The sequence below is a fragment of the Oncorhynchus gorbuscha genome, unplaced genomic scaffold (genome assembly GCF_021184085.1).
Source record: "Oncorhynchus gorbuscha isolate QuinsamMale2020 ecotype Even-year unplaced genomic scaffold, OgorEven_v1.0 Un_scaffold_894, whole genome shotgun sequence".
NCBI lineage: Eukaryota > Metazoa > Chordata > Actinopteri > Salmoniformes > Salmonidae > Oncorhynchus > Oncorhynchus gorbuscha.
This window is the reverse complement of record NW_025745867.1, coordinates 128,295-143,801: the sequence shown is the minus strand read 5'-3', so window position 1 is coordinate 143,801 and position 15,507 is coordinate 128,295. Positions and strand designations below refer to the sequence as shown.

Genomic DNA, 15,507 nt, shown 5'->3' with positions numbered 1-15,507 from the left:
AAGTAGAGGGACTTTTGTCAGAGCTTGTTTGTTGTAAGCACTGAGGGAACTTTATGCACTTGGCCAGATGATTCTTGCATTCTTTACATATGATTTGGCACTGTATTTGCAAATGTACACAGCTTTTCCTTCAACATTAGCTGCAGTGAAATGTCTCCACACATCAGATGGTGCCTGTGGCGTTTCCCTGTAAAGAAAAGGAAAAATGAGTTTTTAAAAAATGAATACAATTCCATGTACAGATAAATAGTTAAGCCGTTAGATTAAACAACTCTTTGTAAGATAAATGTTTTAAAATGAAACATGTATGGAAACAGGTGAATTAACACTCCTCGGTTAGCAAGCTAAAATCCACATGGTAGCAAAAACTAACTATCTGAAACTGTTAACAGGTTACAAATTATTTAAACACACTTTGCTGTAGGCTACAATTTTACTCATTAACAAAAATGTCATATAAAATATATTCACCCCACCTAGTATTGTAATCAAAACTTACCAGAAAGCATGTAGTCCTTGACTCAGACAGTGTAGTACTGTGGGCTCAATAGCATCTTATTAGTGTGCAAGATCTTGAGAATCAGCTGTACATGTGATGGAAGTGTGCACTGCACATGTGATGGAAGAGTGCACTGTGCATGCAGGGGGCTGCAATTCCATTGAATTGGCAATAGTTTAACCAAAATATGCCACAAGACCTAGAATTGCCCTGTGTATCCCACAAAAAAAAGTTTACTGTTATAAAGCAAACTTTGTTTTTATGAATTTAAGCAAAATTCCCCAAATTCCTGGGCTTCCCATGGAAAATTTATTGAAAAAGGTCCCGACCCTTTGCAACCCTAGTCACCAGACAACAACCCATTACTTTTTCATCAGTCGCATTTCTTTTCCGAGCTGACTTCCTGTGGAAACTGGTTGTTCGGTTAACAGATGTGCATTGTGTGAGGGTGCCTGTTGTGCACCTGTTGCAGTCCAGCCTGTCATTGCATATATAGCAGTAACCTGGGCCTTTGCTGTCTGTATGTTAGTAGTCAGTCCTCTGTGATAGAGATGAGATTTGTGGTCCAATATTGCAGACACGGTTTGGACTGTGATAAGCCCTTAACCCCTCTGCCCCTCTCCTCCCTCCAGCTGATCTCATCCATCCCCACCAAAAGTCTGAGGTTCCTGAAGTCTGCCGGCCACGGCACCCAGAGGCAGGAGATCCCTGACGAGGAGCTGGAGGACATGGAGGAAATGGAGGAGATCGACCACGCCGAGCGCGAGCTGCGCCGTGGACAGATCCTCTGGTTCAGGGGCCTCAACCGCATCCAGACTCAGGTAATGTCCTCCTTGACCGCGTCTCCACCGATGTCCACCAAAGAGGAATCACAAGCCATAAGGTTAACTCTATGCACTTCTCATCCCCTTTCCCTTTCTCTCAGCACTTTGAGAGAACAGCTGGCATGTTCCCCTCAAAATCCTTCTTTTGACTTGGATTTTCTGTTTGCTTTGGAAAGCTCAAGCAAGGTCCTTTTTGCCTATTCTATTTCTCTTTCTAACAAGCTAAGTTGAACATGATAATGTGATGGTCAATGAAGAGAAGCCCTTTGTGTGATACTGAGAAGACTACATGCAGAGCAGGTACAGGTATCTTAAAGGGCCAGGAGTGAAAGGTATTTGAATATGGGAGGATATTTTTTAATGAGGAAATGTAAAGCGTCAGATCAGGCTCTGGGAGAAACCTTCAGATCAGTGCCTTTCACCCCCTTTTTCTCTCTACTGCTATATCTCTCTGAGTGGGGGGAAATATACCTTTCTATTATATTTTGGTGCCTTTTCTCTCACCTTTCTCTGGTTTCTTCCACTCTTGGTCTCCTCTTGTTCTCTTGCCCCTCTCTCGCTCTGCCTCTCTCGCTCTGCCTCTCTCGCTCTGCCTCTCTCGTCTCTCTCGCCCTTCTCTCGTCTCTCTCGCCCCTTCTCACCCCTTCTCTCTCATCTCTCTCGCCCTTTCTCTCTCACCTGTCCTCTTGCTGTGGTTTCTGGGCTCTATCCTCTCCTGTCACCCTCTCTGATTCCTTGCAGATGGATGTAGTGAGTGCCTTCCAGAGCGGAAGCTCCTTTCAGGAGCGCCAGCTAAGGCGGCAGCCCTCCACCTCCAGCCAACAACAGCACGATGTAACCAATGTTTCTAGCCCTACACATGTAGCCTTTTCTACTACTGCCACTGACGCCAACACCGCTGCTTCCACTGTGGGGTGTGAGTGTGTTTCCTTAGTGCATGAAAATCTAACATCTTCCTCTTCTACTCTCTCGCCTAACGTTGATTTCATTCACTCTTACTTGTCCCTCCTTTTCTTAAAAAAATACAAAAAATACAAAAACAACCATATCTTCCATGTTGCTTGGTAACATAACTGCTGTATATGGATGTACTGTAACACCCACAAGGTCACCACGAGTTCTAAGGGCTTTTTCTGTGTCACATCTTGTTTTCTGTTCCTGCTTCTGCTTCATTCTCTGAAGATAGAGGTTGGAGGGAGGAGCTAGAGGAACGTTGGATTAACGTTGTCTGGTCACGTCTGCTGCTGTGCCCCTACCCCCTGGCTGGCCCCCCTGGCTACTAGCGCTCTTGTGGGCCTTGTTGTCGCAGCTCTGGCCCCTCTATAGTAGCTGTGTAAATGTTTTGAGTATAAGCCCATGGTCACGGTAGATGGTAGTGCTTAAAATCCCCCCCCAAAAACAGAGGTTGTCTCTGACTGAGCATAAACAAGTTATTTCTCTCTCCAAATGTAAACATATTGTCAATGTTTTGGTTACGTTGGTCAACGTTCACCGCCTAACCAATAATGAATGACCTTTCCCATTTTAGACCGGACTGGTTATTTCTCAGGGTCTTTCCAGGGTGAAGTCCAGTCCAGAGTGTTAAGTCGGTCTGGGTATTCTAGCCACCTTGTCGCTCCACCAATAGACAATCAGTGGAACATTGCGGGGGCTGCTGTACTGTGTGCAGGAGGCTCCTGGAATGTCTGTGTCCTCTCCTCTGCGGAATGGAATTTCGGCATCCCGCAAATAACCAAGTCCCTTCCCAAATGAACCTTCTTTCCTTCGACCCAGACTCAGGGCTTTGATGTGTTCTGAGTGTACTAACTGTTCTCTACCAGGGAGTGTGTCTGTGTGACCTCAACTGGTCTCTTTCAGGCTGGCTGACCTGCAGTTGCAGACATGGATTGTAATTATAACTGCTGTGATTCTCTTTTTCTTCAGAGGCTTTGAGACTAGGGAGCAGTGTTTTGACCATGTTTTCATTTCAATTTCTCTCTTTGGTTATAAGCCACATCTCCCTACTAAATGATGAACCCTTTCCAGGTGCTTCGCTGATGAGAACCCTTAATATTTAGGGTTGATATAATTTGATGTACTTTTTATTTCAATATTCCTCTTTCATAGCCAGTGTGTACTGTCCACTGTTCCCCCAAAAAAAAAGATTAAGTCAACAAGCACCCGAATCTTACTGACTCCAACCATATTCCTCCTTAGATTCTGTGAAATGTGTCATGGGCTATACTCAAAGGTTTACTACTGTTGAACACAAGGTAGCACCGCTCTGCATGGGTTCTGTCTCTATAGTCTGAGTGTTTCTTGTGCTGTTGTGTATCTAGCTATATATCAGCTTTAGACCTGCTTGGCTGCTGCAGTTTTTGTTTTCTCCACAACAGAATCAGTGACTGACCCTCCTCACCCTGAGCATGACCAAAATAACTAACCTATCTGTGTCCAAGCTTCTGTCCTCTATGAATGTGTTCTCATCTAGAACATGTCTCCATTATTCTTGCATTTTGAATCATTTGGATTTTTGGAGCTGGATTTTTTTGTGTGATATTTTTTACTACTTTCACTACTACCACCACCACCCCTCCTCCTCAATGGTTTGTTGAATACCGAGAGGAGTTTTCTTGAGGTGTGAAAGCCGATGGTAAGAGATGGTCCCACGACCCATTAACTTTTGACTGGTTTCTTCCACCACTCAGTGCTCAGTCTCAGTCTGAGGAAAGATGGTAACAAAAGTGATCAGGGTTTGACGACACAGTTTGACTGTAGCCTCCGGGACTAGTCCTCACTGCATACTTGCACGTCTTGTTGAGAATTTCACAACAAAATCAATGGTGTTTTTTCATGTACCCCTTCCCAAACTCACCGCAATTTACCCATGTTTTTGTGTGTCCATGGTTTGAACTGCAACTGAAAATGCTAAATGTATATGTGTGCATGATTCTATGTTGAGACTGACTGTGTCCCCCTTACCCTCCCTCACCCAACAGATTCGGGTGGTGAATGCATTCCGCAGCTCCCTGTCCCCCTATGAGGGGCTGGAGAAGCCAGAGTCACGCAGCTCCATCCACAACTTCATGACCCACCCAGAGTTCAGGATAGAGGACTCGGAGCCCTCCATCCCCCTCATTGACGACACCGACGCCGAGGACGATGCCCCCACCAAGCGCAACTCCGCCTCCCCCCGCAACGTCACGCCTACCCCTCCTTCCCCGTCACTCTCGCCGACGCCCTCGCCCAACCAGAACAATAATGCAGTGGAGAGTGGCAACAACCACCTCTACGTGGAGGGCAACAAGGCAGCAGGGACCCCCTCGGCTCCAGGGAGCCCCTTACACAGCCTGGAGACCTCCCTCTGATTCTGAGCCAACCCACAGCCACTACTACTACCACCACAGCCATGAGGAGCTCTGAGGAGGAGGAGCGAGGGCAGAGGAGAAGAGGAAAGAAGGGAGAGCGGATAGTTTTCTGTAAGCTTCAAGCTTGTGCTGGACTGAAATGAGCAAACATTCTCGAATGTAGTGTTTGGTTTTTATTTAATTAGAATTTATTTTTGTTCTTAAAAATACCCCTCTGGCAACGCGAGGGCTTCTTTTGTCTCCACCCCTCCCTCATTGATAACTTTTAGGTTGTTCTCGGTGCAAGAGGGGTGAATATAGACTCAGATTGAAAGTGACCTGTTTTTTTTTTTTAATTCATATTATTTTAATGAGAGGGGGGTCCTCCTCCTGGCTTGAAGATCAGCTGTAAGAAATGAAAGACGACCTTTAGCTTCTCTTTATCTGAATGGTGTTGTATATTTATGTCTTTGGCCCTTGCTCATTCAGAAACTTTTTTTCTGCTCCATTGGCTGTTAATATTTTTAATTATTTATGTTTTTGGAAAAAGCAGGTCTGTTTACAAAGTTTGTAGATACTTTTTTTCTGTTTGTAGACGAAAGAGCTTCCTGACGTACGATGTAGAAAAACGAGGGCCAGAGTAAAACATTGAATAAGAGGACTATTTCAGATACTGCTGTATTTTCAGGAAAAAAAGGGTGTTTCTATTGAAACTGAACTATTTTTGCCTGCAATTTTTATTTGTTCTATATTTGTAGATAAATAGTAACCTTCTAGCCAAACAGATAAACACTAAGGCTTGTATAGCGAAGAGGTCCATTGGGGGGTGGAGAGTTTCAACAGGAGAAGGAAGGAGTAAGAACCCCCAGGGACTATCCATTCACATTTCTATAAATATTTACTACGTTCATTGCTTTAGCAGTTTCAATGTTCCGTTTTTGTCGTTCACAGGGAAGCTCAAAAGTCCTGTTTCTCATTTAATTGTGGGTTAAGGGGAGGGGTATTAAAATCCTAGTATATATTTTTTTTCACGTTTAAGAGTTCATAAAGGGAGTTTGGCAGTTGGTCATCACATTGAGAATCAGTTCTGTTTTTTCTTGTCTTTTATTCACTCAGCGAAACTTCAGTCCCTGCCAATGTACAATATTGACATTTGTTTACTCAGGCATAGAAAAGGGTTGAATTGAAAACGGATTCTATAAATTAAGAAAACATTTTAACTTCACATTTTTGGTCTTTAGGTAGTAAAATGTTGTATTGGTAAAAATAAAAGCAAGTGGATTATTTTCATATTTCAATTTTTATTTTTATGAAAAACTTAAATTTCACCCAATTTATGGTTTGTTCACATTTACCCCCCCAATAACACTCCTTTTACAGTCAAATGTTGCTGCATTTGACTCGTTTGTAGAATATTTTTGACACCTGATATACTGGAAAAAGTAAAGAATTGACACTTTTTTAAAGAATAAAAAGACTAGGCATACATACACTGGTAACTGCACAGGGGTACTTTGTTTCAGAACACCTCCCTTGGGAACATTTTTATACAGACAACCATACAAATTGTACCTTTGTATTTTTATGGAAACGCAGACGATAACTTTCAACCTACTGAACCAGAGTTTTGGGGTTTGACACAAATTACACATTGGAACATTTGGGGTGGGGTGGGGCACTCACTAAAAAGGGTTGTGATTGGTTCTGATAGGAATATTTTTCTCAGGGTGGCAAATGGAATGAAATAAGAGACTAGGCTTTTATATAGGCCTGTGGTCAAAATACTAACACATTTTTTAAAGTTGTGAAGTAGCTTATCAGCCAGGTTGGGTTGTTTTTGTTTCAGCAGCAGGGTGCAGATTCTGACTGTTAAATCCCTCACCTGTTTAGACCTCTCACCCAAGCTTAGCTGTGTGTAGGGGGCCAAGAGAGTGTGGGGGGGGGGGTGGAATATGTTCAGTAGTTGCTCAATGACAATTATATTTTGGGAAGACGTTTTTCTGGTTTTTACAACAACAAAAAAGCAGCTTGAAATTGTAAAAATGTAAAATGGGAAGAAAAAAGAATCCATAGGTTTTTGTTCTGTAGATTCTTCCTATAACGGGAATGAATGTTTATCCATCTGTTTTATGGATTATCATTTTTTTATCTTAACATTTGGAAATAAAAACTACTTCATGTCTGTTTTTCTTGAGTAATTTAAATGATTATCGTGATTGGATTTACATTTGAAACTTGAGTAATGTGTATGGTTTTTAAAAATAAAAAATGGATATTTAGCCTAAATAGAGCCATGTTTTTCATTTATCATGCGTAACAGGCCACTTTTAAAGAACTTTAAAAAAAAAATCAGAATCCTGTATTTTGGATGAAAATGGCTCATAAATAGCCTGTGCACGCGCACATGGAAAAGTATTGCTCAAATCCAACAAACTGGAATAGAAGGTTGCTGATGAAGTTTGAAATGACACACTTTCATGTGTGATGTGTAAGACGTGGATCACAGAGCTTTGCCGTTTCGGATCCTTCATGTTTTATCTGTGCGCCTGCATCTGAATGAGGTTTATCGCTGGTGGGATATGTTTCTCAAATTGAAGTGATATTGCAAAAAAAATAAGCTATTGGGACCTATAACATGTTTACATCTAAAATGCAGATTTGGTATTTAAAAAAAATACATTTAAATATACTTGTCCTTTTAATAATCGTATGATTCTGCTTAAAGTGAAACGCCCATTCTGTCAGATGTCTGCTGCGTGCTTTAGTTGTTACACTGCCATCTAGTGGCGAGTCTGGGTGGGGTTTGAAAGATACGCGGAAACAAGTAACCCGCCACTAACAATTCGTCCTCTGGATGGCTGCAGCAAGGTTATTTCCTCATGCATGGAGAATAAAAATATAGGATTATTTCATCATCATATATACCACATTCGCATTGTCTCATTTTAATAATCAATCAGTGATCTTGATTATGGCACTGATAATCAGTAAGGTAACTTACGTACCCTCTGGACTGCTGTTCCGTTCATTCATGCGATGAGTAGCCTTCCCTAGTGTAATTTTGATTGTAATAGTCATATTCAAATCAGTATATGGTTTGTTACATGAAAGTGGACATTTGGAACGGGGCGCACGAATACAAAACCTCAAACACAAGTGGCATGTATCATTGGCATGCTTATTGGACATCCACACCGACAGATGGCTCCTGAAGATTTAGCGCTCAGCACCCTGGCAATTCTCCATGCGACACCACAAAATAATATAATTCCCCGACCCTGCATTAATGCAGTGCACTGGGCCAAGGTTCGAAACCTACCCAGGTGACCCGGACGCACTGAGTACATAGGAATGACAGAACCGCGACTCGGCTGTAGGTAGGTACAGCACTGACAGTGCCCCGGGCGGAAGTGTTATTTTAGTGTTAAGAATAGACACATTTCCAAGAGGTAGGCTAATGCTTTATTTTTAAAACAGAATGATAGTATAGCCTATTGTTGCAAGGAGACCGTGACGTTTACATGTAGCCCACTATTTTGACGGTATTCCAAAGTCTAGTTTTGCCGAATATGTTGCTTCTAGAATTTAAGAATAGACTGTAAGTAGCGGGGTGTCGCATGACATTATCACACAATAGGTCTGGCACTTCTAGACCATTCATGTTAAAGGGTGATATTAGCCTAAATTAAATTTCGTTCCGTGACCCCAGTATTGTCTTCCAGATTGCGGAATGCGAGACCTGCCCTCCTACCAAAGGAAAGATGAGGGAATGGTGGCTTCTTGTGGGCTTGCTGTGCATTCCTCTGCTGGCAGTCTACCTGCACATCCCTCCTCCCCAACTGTCTCCAGCCCTCCTGACCTGGCGCTCTGCCGGAGCATTCTTCACTTTCAGGAGCAACAATATATTCTACAGGGGTAAGATTTGGCATCAGTAAGAGTAGAATAGAGGGATAAGGTGTATTCTCATTTGATTCAGATTATATACTCCAAACATCATACATTTGAAATTGAACTTGCTTATGAATCCATCTCTCTATCCCCTGCACATATCTGATAGTAGTGCACTGTACTGATTTTTAAAGACTAATTGAATGTGTCATTGAACCAATTGCACTTTATGGCAGCGAGTGTGGAGTCCACTTGCAAAACAAGATTTCCCCCAATGGGACAAACACCCCATTGAAACCTGAATGCAGAGTTCTGTAAGATTCACCAACATGTCCAGAGGAAAACTACAAACAATGCACACAGGGCAGAATTAGACCAATATCCACTAATAATACAAACTAAAAACATGAGCAATTCAGTTTTGGAAACAGTGACCCCCTCTCCTATTATTACCAAGCCCTGCAATGCCAAGAGTCTCCTCATCCAGCTGTTCCTGGGGCTGAGGTCACAAACCTGTTCTACAAACACACTGAATCCTCAGGACCAGAACATCCAATCAGAATAAACCAAATTACAACAGTCAAAACGACATTACTTATTGGGAAACACTAAGCACAAAACAAAATGCAGTGCTATCTGGCCCTAAATTGACAGTACACCACGGCAAACTATTTAAGCATGGTTTCTGATCAAAACCTTGACAAAGTACAGGCTCAGTGAGCACAGCCTTGCCATTGAGAAGGGTAGACAGAGGAAAACCTGTCTCCCTGTAGAGGAAAGGCTGTGCAACCACAGCACAACCGGACACAGAGCTGCATTTCCTGACAAAATGTCAAAAATATATAACAATTTGAGTGTAATTACCCCAAATTTGAAACCCTTATTCAAGGTTTCAAAGACCTCTCTGATGAGAAAAGGCTACCTGCCCTGTTGAGGGAGGATGCAGAGAGCTGTGGGTTGGCAGCCCACTACATAAAATGAGGGTCAGTGTCTGATAGAACAACCAACCTTCACATGTCCTCTATGCCGTTGTTATTGTTCAATGTCTGGTTATTTTGACTCTTGATTGTTGTTGTTACTGTTGTCATGTTGACAATATTGATGATTATTATGTTAATATTGTAAATCACCAAAGTAAGCTTTGGCAATATGTACTCTGTTAAGTCATGCCAATAAAGCACATTTAATTAAATTTAATTGACAGGAGCGGGGTAGGCATTTATTTCACCTGTCCAGTTGTCACACATGAATGTGGGTGAAATAAAGAAACAGAGCTTTAATTAGCGTCTCATTACATTATTGAGATCATTGAGATTCATTGATGCAGACTACTGTAACCATCTAGTGGTTCCTTCATCAGTACAGACTACTGTAACCATCTAGTGGTTCCTTCATCAGTACAGACTACTGTAACCATCTAGTGGTTCCTTCATCAGTACAGACTACTGTAACCATCTAGTGGTTCCTTCATCAGTACAGACTACTGTAACCATCTAGTGGTTCCTTCATCAGTACAGAATACTGTAACCATCTAGTGGCTCCTTCATCAGTACAGACTACTGTAACCATCTAGTGGCTCCTTCATCAGTACAGACTATCTAGTGGCTCCTTCATCAGTAACCTGTAACCATCTAGTGGCTCCTTCATCAGTACAGACTACTGTAACCATCTAGTGGCTCCTTCATCAGTACAGGTAACCATCCTTCATCAGTACAGACTACTGTAACCATCTAGTGGCTCCTTCATCAGTACAGACTACTGTAACCATCTAGTGGCTCCTTCATCAGTACAGACTACTGTAACCATCTAGTGGTTCCTTCATCAGTACAGACTACTGTAACCATCTAGTGGCTCCTTCATCAGTACAGACTACTGTAACCATCTAGTGGTTCCTTCATCAGTACAGACTACTGTAACCATCTAGTGGTTCCTTCATCAGTCATCTAGTGGTTCCTTCATCAGTACAGACTACTGTAACCATCTAGTGGCTCCTTCATCAGTACAGACTACTGTAACCATCTAGTGGTTCCTTCATCAGTACAGACTACTGTAACCATCTAGTGGCTCCTTCATCAGTACAGTGAACAGTGGACTGCTAGAAGTTGGAGCCAATGTTCAGATCAGTCATCATTTGCACTTTGCAATGACAAGTTCCAAGCAGCAGTTTTAGCCCTTTACTTTGATCAATGTAACATATTTTCGTGGTGCGTGTAGCAGGTCATGGTACGTCAGGAATAATGTGTATGCTTTACTTTTTCCTCTACCAGAGACCTATGGTGCTGTAGGCAGCTCTGATGTGGTCATTCTCCTCCATGGCTTCCCTACCTCCAGCCTGGACTGGTACAAGGTAAGCAGATGAGAGAAAGGGGCTTATCTATAAAATGTTATGCACAGATCAGTTGGTTTGCTGGGATAAGTCTTATTCCACACTCTCTCAGATGGTATATTGTGAACAGAGCCATGTTCAATAGGGCACACCGTAGCAAATGGTTTTGCAACTGGACATGAAAACAAGCATCCCTTTTTGGATTCATGTATTGGACAGGTGTCTGAATGCCAGCTCTGTTTCTGTCTTACAGATATGGGAGCCCCTGAATCGGCGCTTTAACCGTGTCATTGCTCTGGACTTTCTTGGTTTTGGCTTCAGTGACAAACCTGTGAGTCGCAAGCTATGACAGACTTGAATTGTGGGCTAGTTCGGGGTGAAACAGTCTGAGGCATCGGTTAGAATGCCAGGGAATCTACCAGGGAGAGAGACGACAATGTTCGTGGGTTATTGTGTACAACTGTAATGACAAAGCAAGCAAACAATTGCCAATAACCGAGGAATGGCAAGTTATGCTAACCTATACACTACAGGAAAGTAGACCAGTAGGAAAATTGCATTAACAATCTTTAAAAAATCCAAATAAGCCCATTTTGTTCTAGCTAAGGTGCTCACCTAGACTGACCTTTCTCCCTGACAGAGGCCCCATCGCTACTCCATCTTTGAGCAGGCCAGTGTTGTGGAGGCGTTGGTGTCCCACCTGGGTCTGACAGAGCAGAGGGTCAACCTGCTCTCCCATGACTATGGAGACACTGTGGCCCTGGAACTGCTCTACAGGTGAGCTCTGCACTGCTGCACCAAGTACAATGAAGTTGCCCCTAAACATTGAGCTTGTGTCAGTTTGCATTTCCCCCACTAATGGTCAACGTTGGGCTTGGAAGCCAATCCCGGAGGAACCATCATCACTGAAAGCACTCTGACATCATAGGGCTGCGTCTCAATAGTCGTGTTTCCCCTTCCATTACCCAACAACACAGGAAAGGTGAAATATGATGGATGCTGTAGAGCTTCTACTGACCCTTTCCCCATCTTTGTATCTCACAGGAGTGACCACAACAGGACTGGACACTTGACCATCAACAGCCTCTGTTTGTCCAATGGAGGTAGAGTACAGTTTCAGACCTTTTCCTGATTGGCTACAGGTAGCATAAACCATACTTAAGTCAAATGTACCATTTAAATGGACAAAGCAAGCCAGACAAAAACATTTTAAAGTAATTTATTCAAAGTTGTAGAGCATCATAGCCAAATGATATCAGGATCCAGGTTCATACAGAGCTGCTGAGCCAGGAATAGAAGTGTTAAAGCTGCAACATCAGAAAGATGTAACAACCTTACCTAGTAGCCATACTGATGGTACCCAGACAAATACACCCTGGGAAGACTCCAACCAGACACCACCCTTAGCCTGGGAAGACTCCAACCAGACACCACCCTTAGCCTGGGAAGACTCCAACCAGACACCACCCTTAGCCTGGGAAGAACCATGTTGTAGCAAACAAGAAACATGGATTATTCATGAAGTTGGGTCAATACTAAGAAATCATGAACATAAACCAGAAGATATCAGAACCTTACTGCTGGTTCCTGGAAACGTCCCGGCGCCGACAGAGATGGCTGCCTCGCTTCGCGTTCCTAGGAAACTATGCAGTATTTTATTTTTTTACGTGTTATTTCTTACATTGGTACCCCAGGTAATCTTAGGTTGGTGTGATCATAACAACATACAGGAACTCAAGTCCTTCTGTTCACCTGACTTAGAATTCCTCACTATCAAATGTTGTCCGCATTATCGATCAAGAGAATTCTCGTTGATTATAATATAATCACAGACGCATATATTCCCCCCCAAGCAGACACATCGATGACCCTAAACTAACTTTATTTGACTATGTAAACTGGAAACCACATATCCTGAGGCTGCATTCATTGTAGCTGGGGCTTTTAACAAGGCTAATCTGAAAACAAGACTCCTTAAATTTGATCAGCATATCGATTGTGCTACCAGGGCTGGTAAAACCTTGTATCATTGCTATTCTAACTTCCGCAACGCATACAAGGCCCTCCCCCGCCCTCCTTTCGGAAAAGCTGACCACGACTCCATAGTGTTGCTCCCTGCCTACAGACAGAGACTAAAACAAGAAGCTCTCGCACTCGGTCTGTTCAACGCTGGTCCGACCGATCTGATTCCACTCTTCAGGATTGCTTCGATTACGTGGATTGGGATATGTTCCGCATTGCGCAATCGCAACCACACTGCACACTGCCCTAACCCATATGGACAAGAGGAATACCTATGTGAGAATGCTGTTTATCAACTACAGCTTAGCATTTAACACCATAGTACCCTCCAAACTCGTCATCAAGCTTGATGGGTCTCGACCCCGCCCTGTGCAACTGGGTACTGGACTTCCTGACGGGCCGCCCCCAGGTGGTGAGGGTAGGTAACAACATCTCCACCCCGCTGATCCTCAACACTGGGGACCCACAATGGTGTGTTCTGAGCCCTCTTCTGTACTCGCTGTTCACCCACGACTGCGTGGCCACGCACGCCTCCAAGTCAATCATCAAGTTTGCAGACCACACTACAGTGGTAGGCTTGATTACCAACAATGACGAGACGGCCTACAGGGAGGAGGTGAGGGCCCTCGGAGTGTGGTGTCAGGAAAATAACCTCACACTCAACGTCAACAAAACAAAGGAGATGATCGTAGACTTCAGGAAACAGCAGAGGGAGCACCCCCCCTATCCACATCGATGGGACAGTAGTGGAGAGGGTAGTAAGTTAAGTTCCTCTGCGTTCACATCACGGACAAACTGAATTGGTCCACCCACACAGACAGCATCGTGAAGAAGGCGCAGCAGCGCCTCTTCAACCTTAGGAGGCTGAAGAAATTTGGCTTGTCACCAAAAGCACTCAAACTTTTACAGACGCACAATCGAGAGCATCCTGTCAGGCTGCATCACCGCCTGGTACGGCAACTGCTCCGCACATAACCGTAAGGCTCTCCAGAGGGTAGTGAGGTCTGCACAACGCATCACCGGGGGCAAACTACCTACCCTCCAGGACACCTACACCACCCGATGTCACAGGAAGGCCATAAAGATCATCAAGGACAACAACCACCCGAGCCACTGCCTGTTCACCCCGCTATCATCTAGAAGGAGAGGTCAATACAGGTGCATCAAAGCTGGGACCGAGATACTGAAAAACAGCTTCTATCTCAAGGCCATCACACTGTTAAGCAGCCATCACTAACATTGAGTGGCTGCTGCCAACATACTGACTCATCTCTAGCCACTTTAATAATGAAAAAATGTATGTAATAAATGTATCACTAGCCACTTTAAACAATGACACTTAATATAATGTTTACATACCCTACATTACTCATCTCATATGTATATACTGTACTCGATACCATCTACTACATCTTGCCTATGCCGTTCTGTACCATCACTCATTCATATATCTTTATGTACATATTCTTCATGCCTTTACACTTGTGTGGGTATAAGGTAGTTGTTGTGAAATTGTTAGGTTACTCGTTGGTTATTACTGCATTGTCGGAACTAGAAGCACATGCATTTCGCGACACTCGCATTAACATCTGCTAACCATGTGTATGTGACAAATAACATTTGGTTGTTCTGCTCATGCCAAGGAATCTTGATAGAGCCAGGGCACCAATGGTGCACTAAATGGTCTTCTCCACCCTGGAAAGACAGGCTACAGGCTCTTCCTGAACCTGCTGGAGTTGAAACCAGCTAGTCGGTATGGAACGGGAATAGAGCCTTCAGTCTCAGGAGGAGAGGGGGGCAGCATATGCTTGTCGGTGTCGCTCCGACTAGTGTCTTTCTCATAGACAACGAGTGCCGTGCTCGAAGAGGGTGGAGAAAGACAGTCCTATAAACTGGGGAAGCAACAAACGAAACATTAACTTCAGATAAAAATAAAACATCCAAAAACAATTCAAGCAAACAGTACTTTAGTGTTGCTCTTACCTTGTTGATAAGGATAACAATGAACAGCTCAGCAAAGCAAGGAGGCACCTACAGACAGAGGTTGACCGTTAAACAACATTCTCAATGTGATGAAAGTAACATTGCTCTTGCCACCATCTTACCCTGAGCCAGTACGAGCAGCCATGACACCCAATGAACAGCACTGGTGAAGTGAGGAGAAAAGACTTGTGTGTGTAGCAGACAACCTGCAACCAATCAGAGCCTGATTAGACAACGATGGGCAGCTGGTGTAAACTCACCTGTATTGTCCGATTATTATTATTTTTGACTAAGACTGCATTTACACACGCAGCCCAAGTGGATATGTTTTCCCACTAAATCCTCCACACCCTGCTTCTCATCAGTACCAGAGTAGCTCACCCTTGGTTTAACCCCTCATTCAAATCAGTGATTTTCTGTTCTTACAAATTCCTCTACTCCGAGTCATGCACACTATACCGCAATAGTTTCCTATGAGTTAGTGCTATCCGGAATCCTTGGGATGTCCCTACCCTAAACTCTTACCCCCTCAAACTCACTTCATATGTGTACAAAGTAGATTACCGGTCAAGATCTTCAAGACAAAGTGACACATTGCTTTGATAGCCTTTGTCTTACTGTTAACTTGCCATGTTTGAT

General features: G+C 43.4%; 2 protein-coding genes and 1 long non-coding RNA gene across 9 annotated transcripts in view; 2 read left to right on the top strand and 1 right to left on the bottom strand.

The window, feature by feature from the left end:
- The window catches only part of atp2b1a (ATPase plasma membrane Ca2+ transporting 1a), a 54,737-nt gene extending 47,906 nt beyond the window's left edge, over positions 1-6,831 (top strand). For 4 of the 7 annotated variants that reach the window (XM_046336004.1, XM_046336001.1, XM_046336003.1 and 1 more), the window contains 3 exons: positions 1,132-1,320; positions 2,065-2,157; positions 4,302-6,831. In XM_046336004.1, the coding sequence (XP_046191960.1) occupies positions 1,132-1,320; positions 2,065-2,157; positions 4,302-4,670 (651 nt within the window). In that variant the 3' untranslated portion in view covers positions 4,671-6,831. Of the gene's footprint in view, positions 1-1,131; positions 1,321-2,064; positions 2,240-4,301 lie in introns of all 7 variants that reach the window. The other 3 variants (XM_046336006.1, XM_046336005.1, XM_046336007.1) reach the window with 2 other exon arrangements.
- Positions 6,832-7,522: 691 nt separating this feature from the next.
- mest overlaps positions 7,523-15,507 on the top strand; it is a 17,825-nt gene continuing 9,840 nt past the window's right edge. Inside the window, exons 1-6 of the mRNA XM_046335999.1 lie at positions 7,523-8,026; positions 8,372-8,564; positions 10,805-10,884; positions 11,117-11,194; positions 11,504-11,640; positions 11,908-11,966. Of these exons, the coding sequence (XP_046191955.1) occupies positions 8,411-8,564; positions 10,805-10,884; positions 11,117-11,194; positions 11,504-11,640; positions 11,908-11,966 (508 nt within the window). The 5' untranslated portion in view covers positions 7,523-8,026; positions 8,372-8,410. The remainder of the gene's footprint in view (positions 8,027-8,371; positions 8,565-10,804; positions 10,885-11,116; positions 11,195-11,503; positions 11,641-11,907; positions 11,967-15,507) is intronic.
- On the bottom strand, positions 14,398-15,375 carry LOC124020742. Its single transcript, XR_006836136.1, has 3 exons — positions 14,991-15,375; positions 14,869-14,916; positions 14,398-14,777 (listed from the first exon to the last, which is right to left on the bottom strand). It is a non-coding gene; the product is annotated as an uncharacterized LOC124020742 (long non-coding RNA).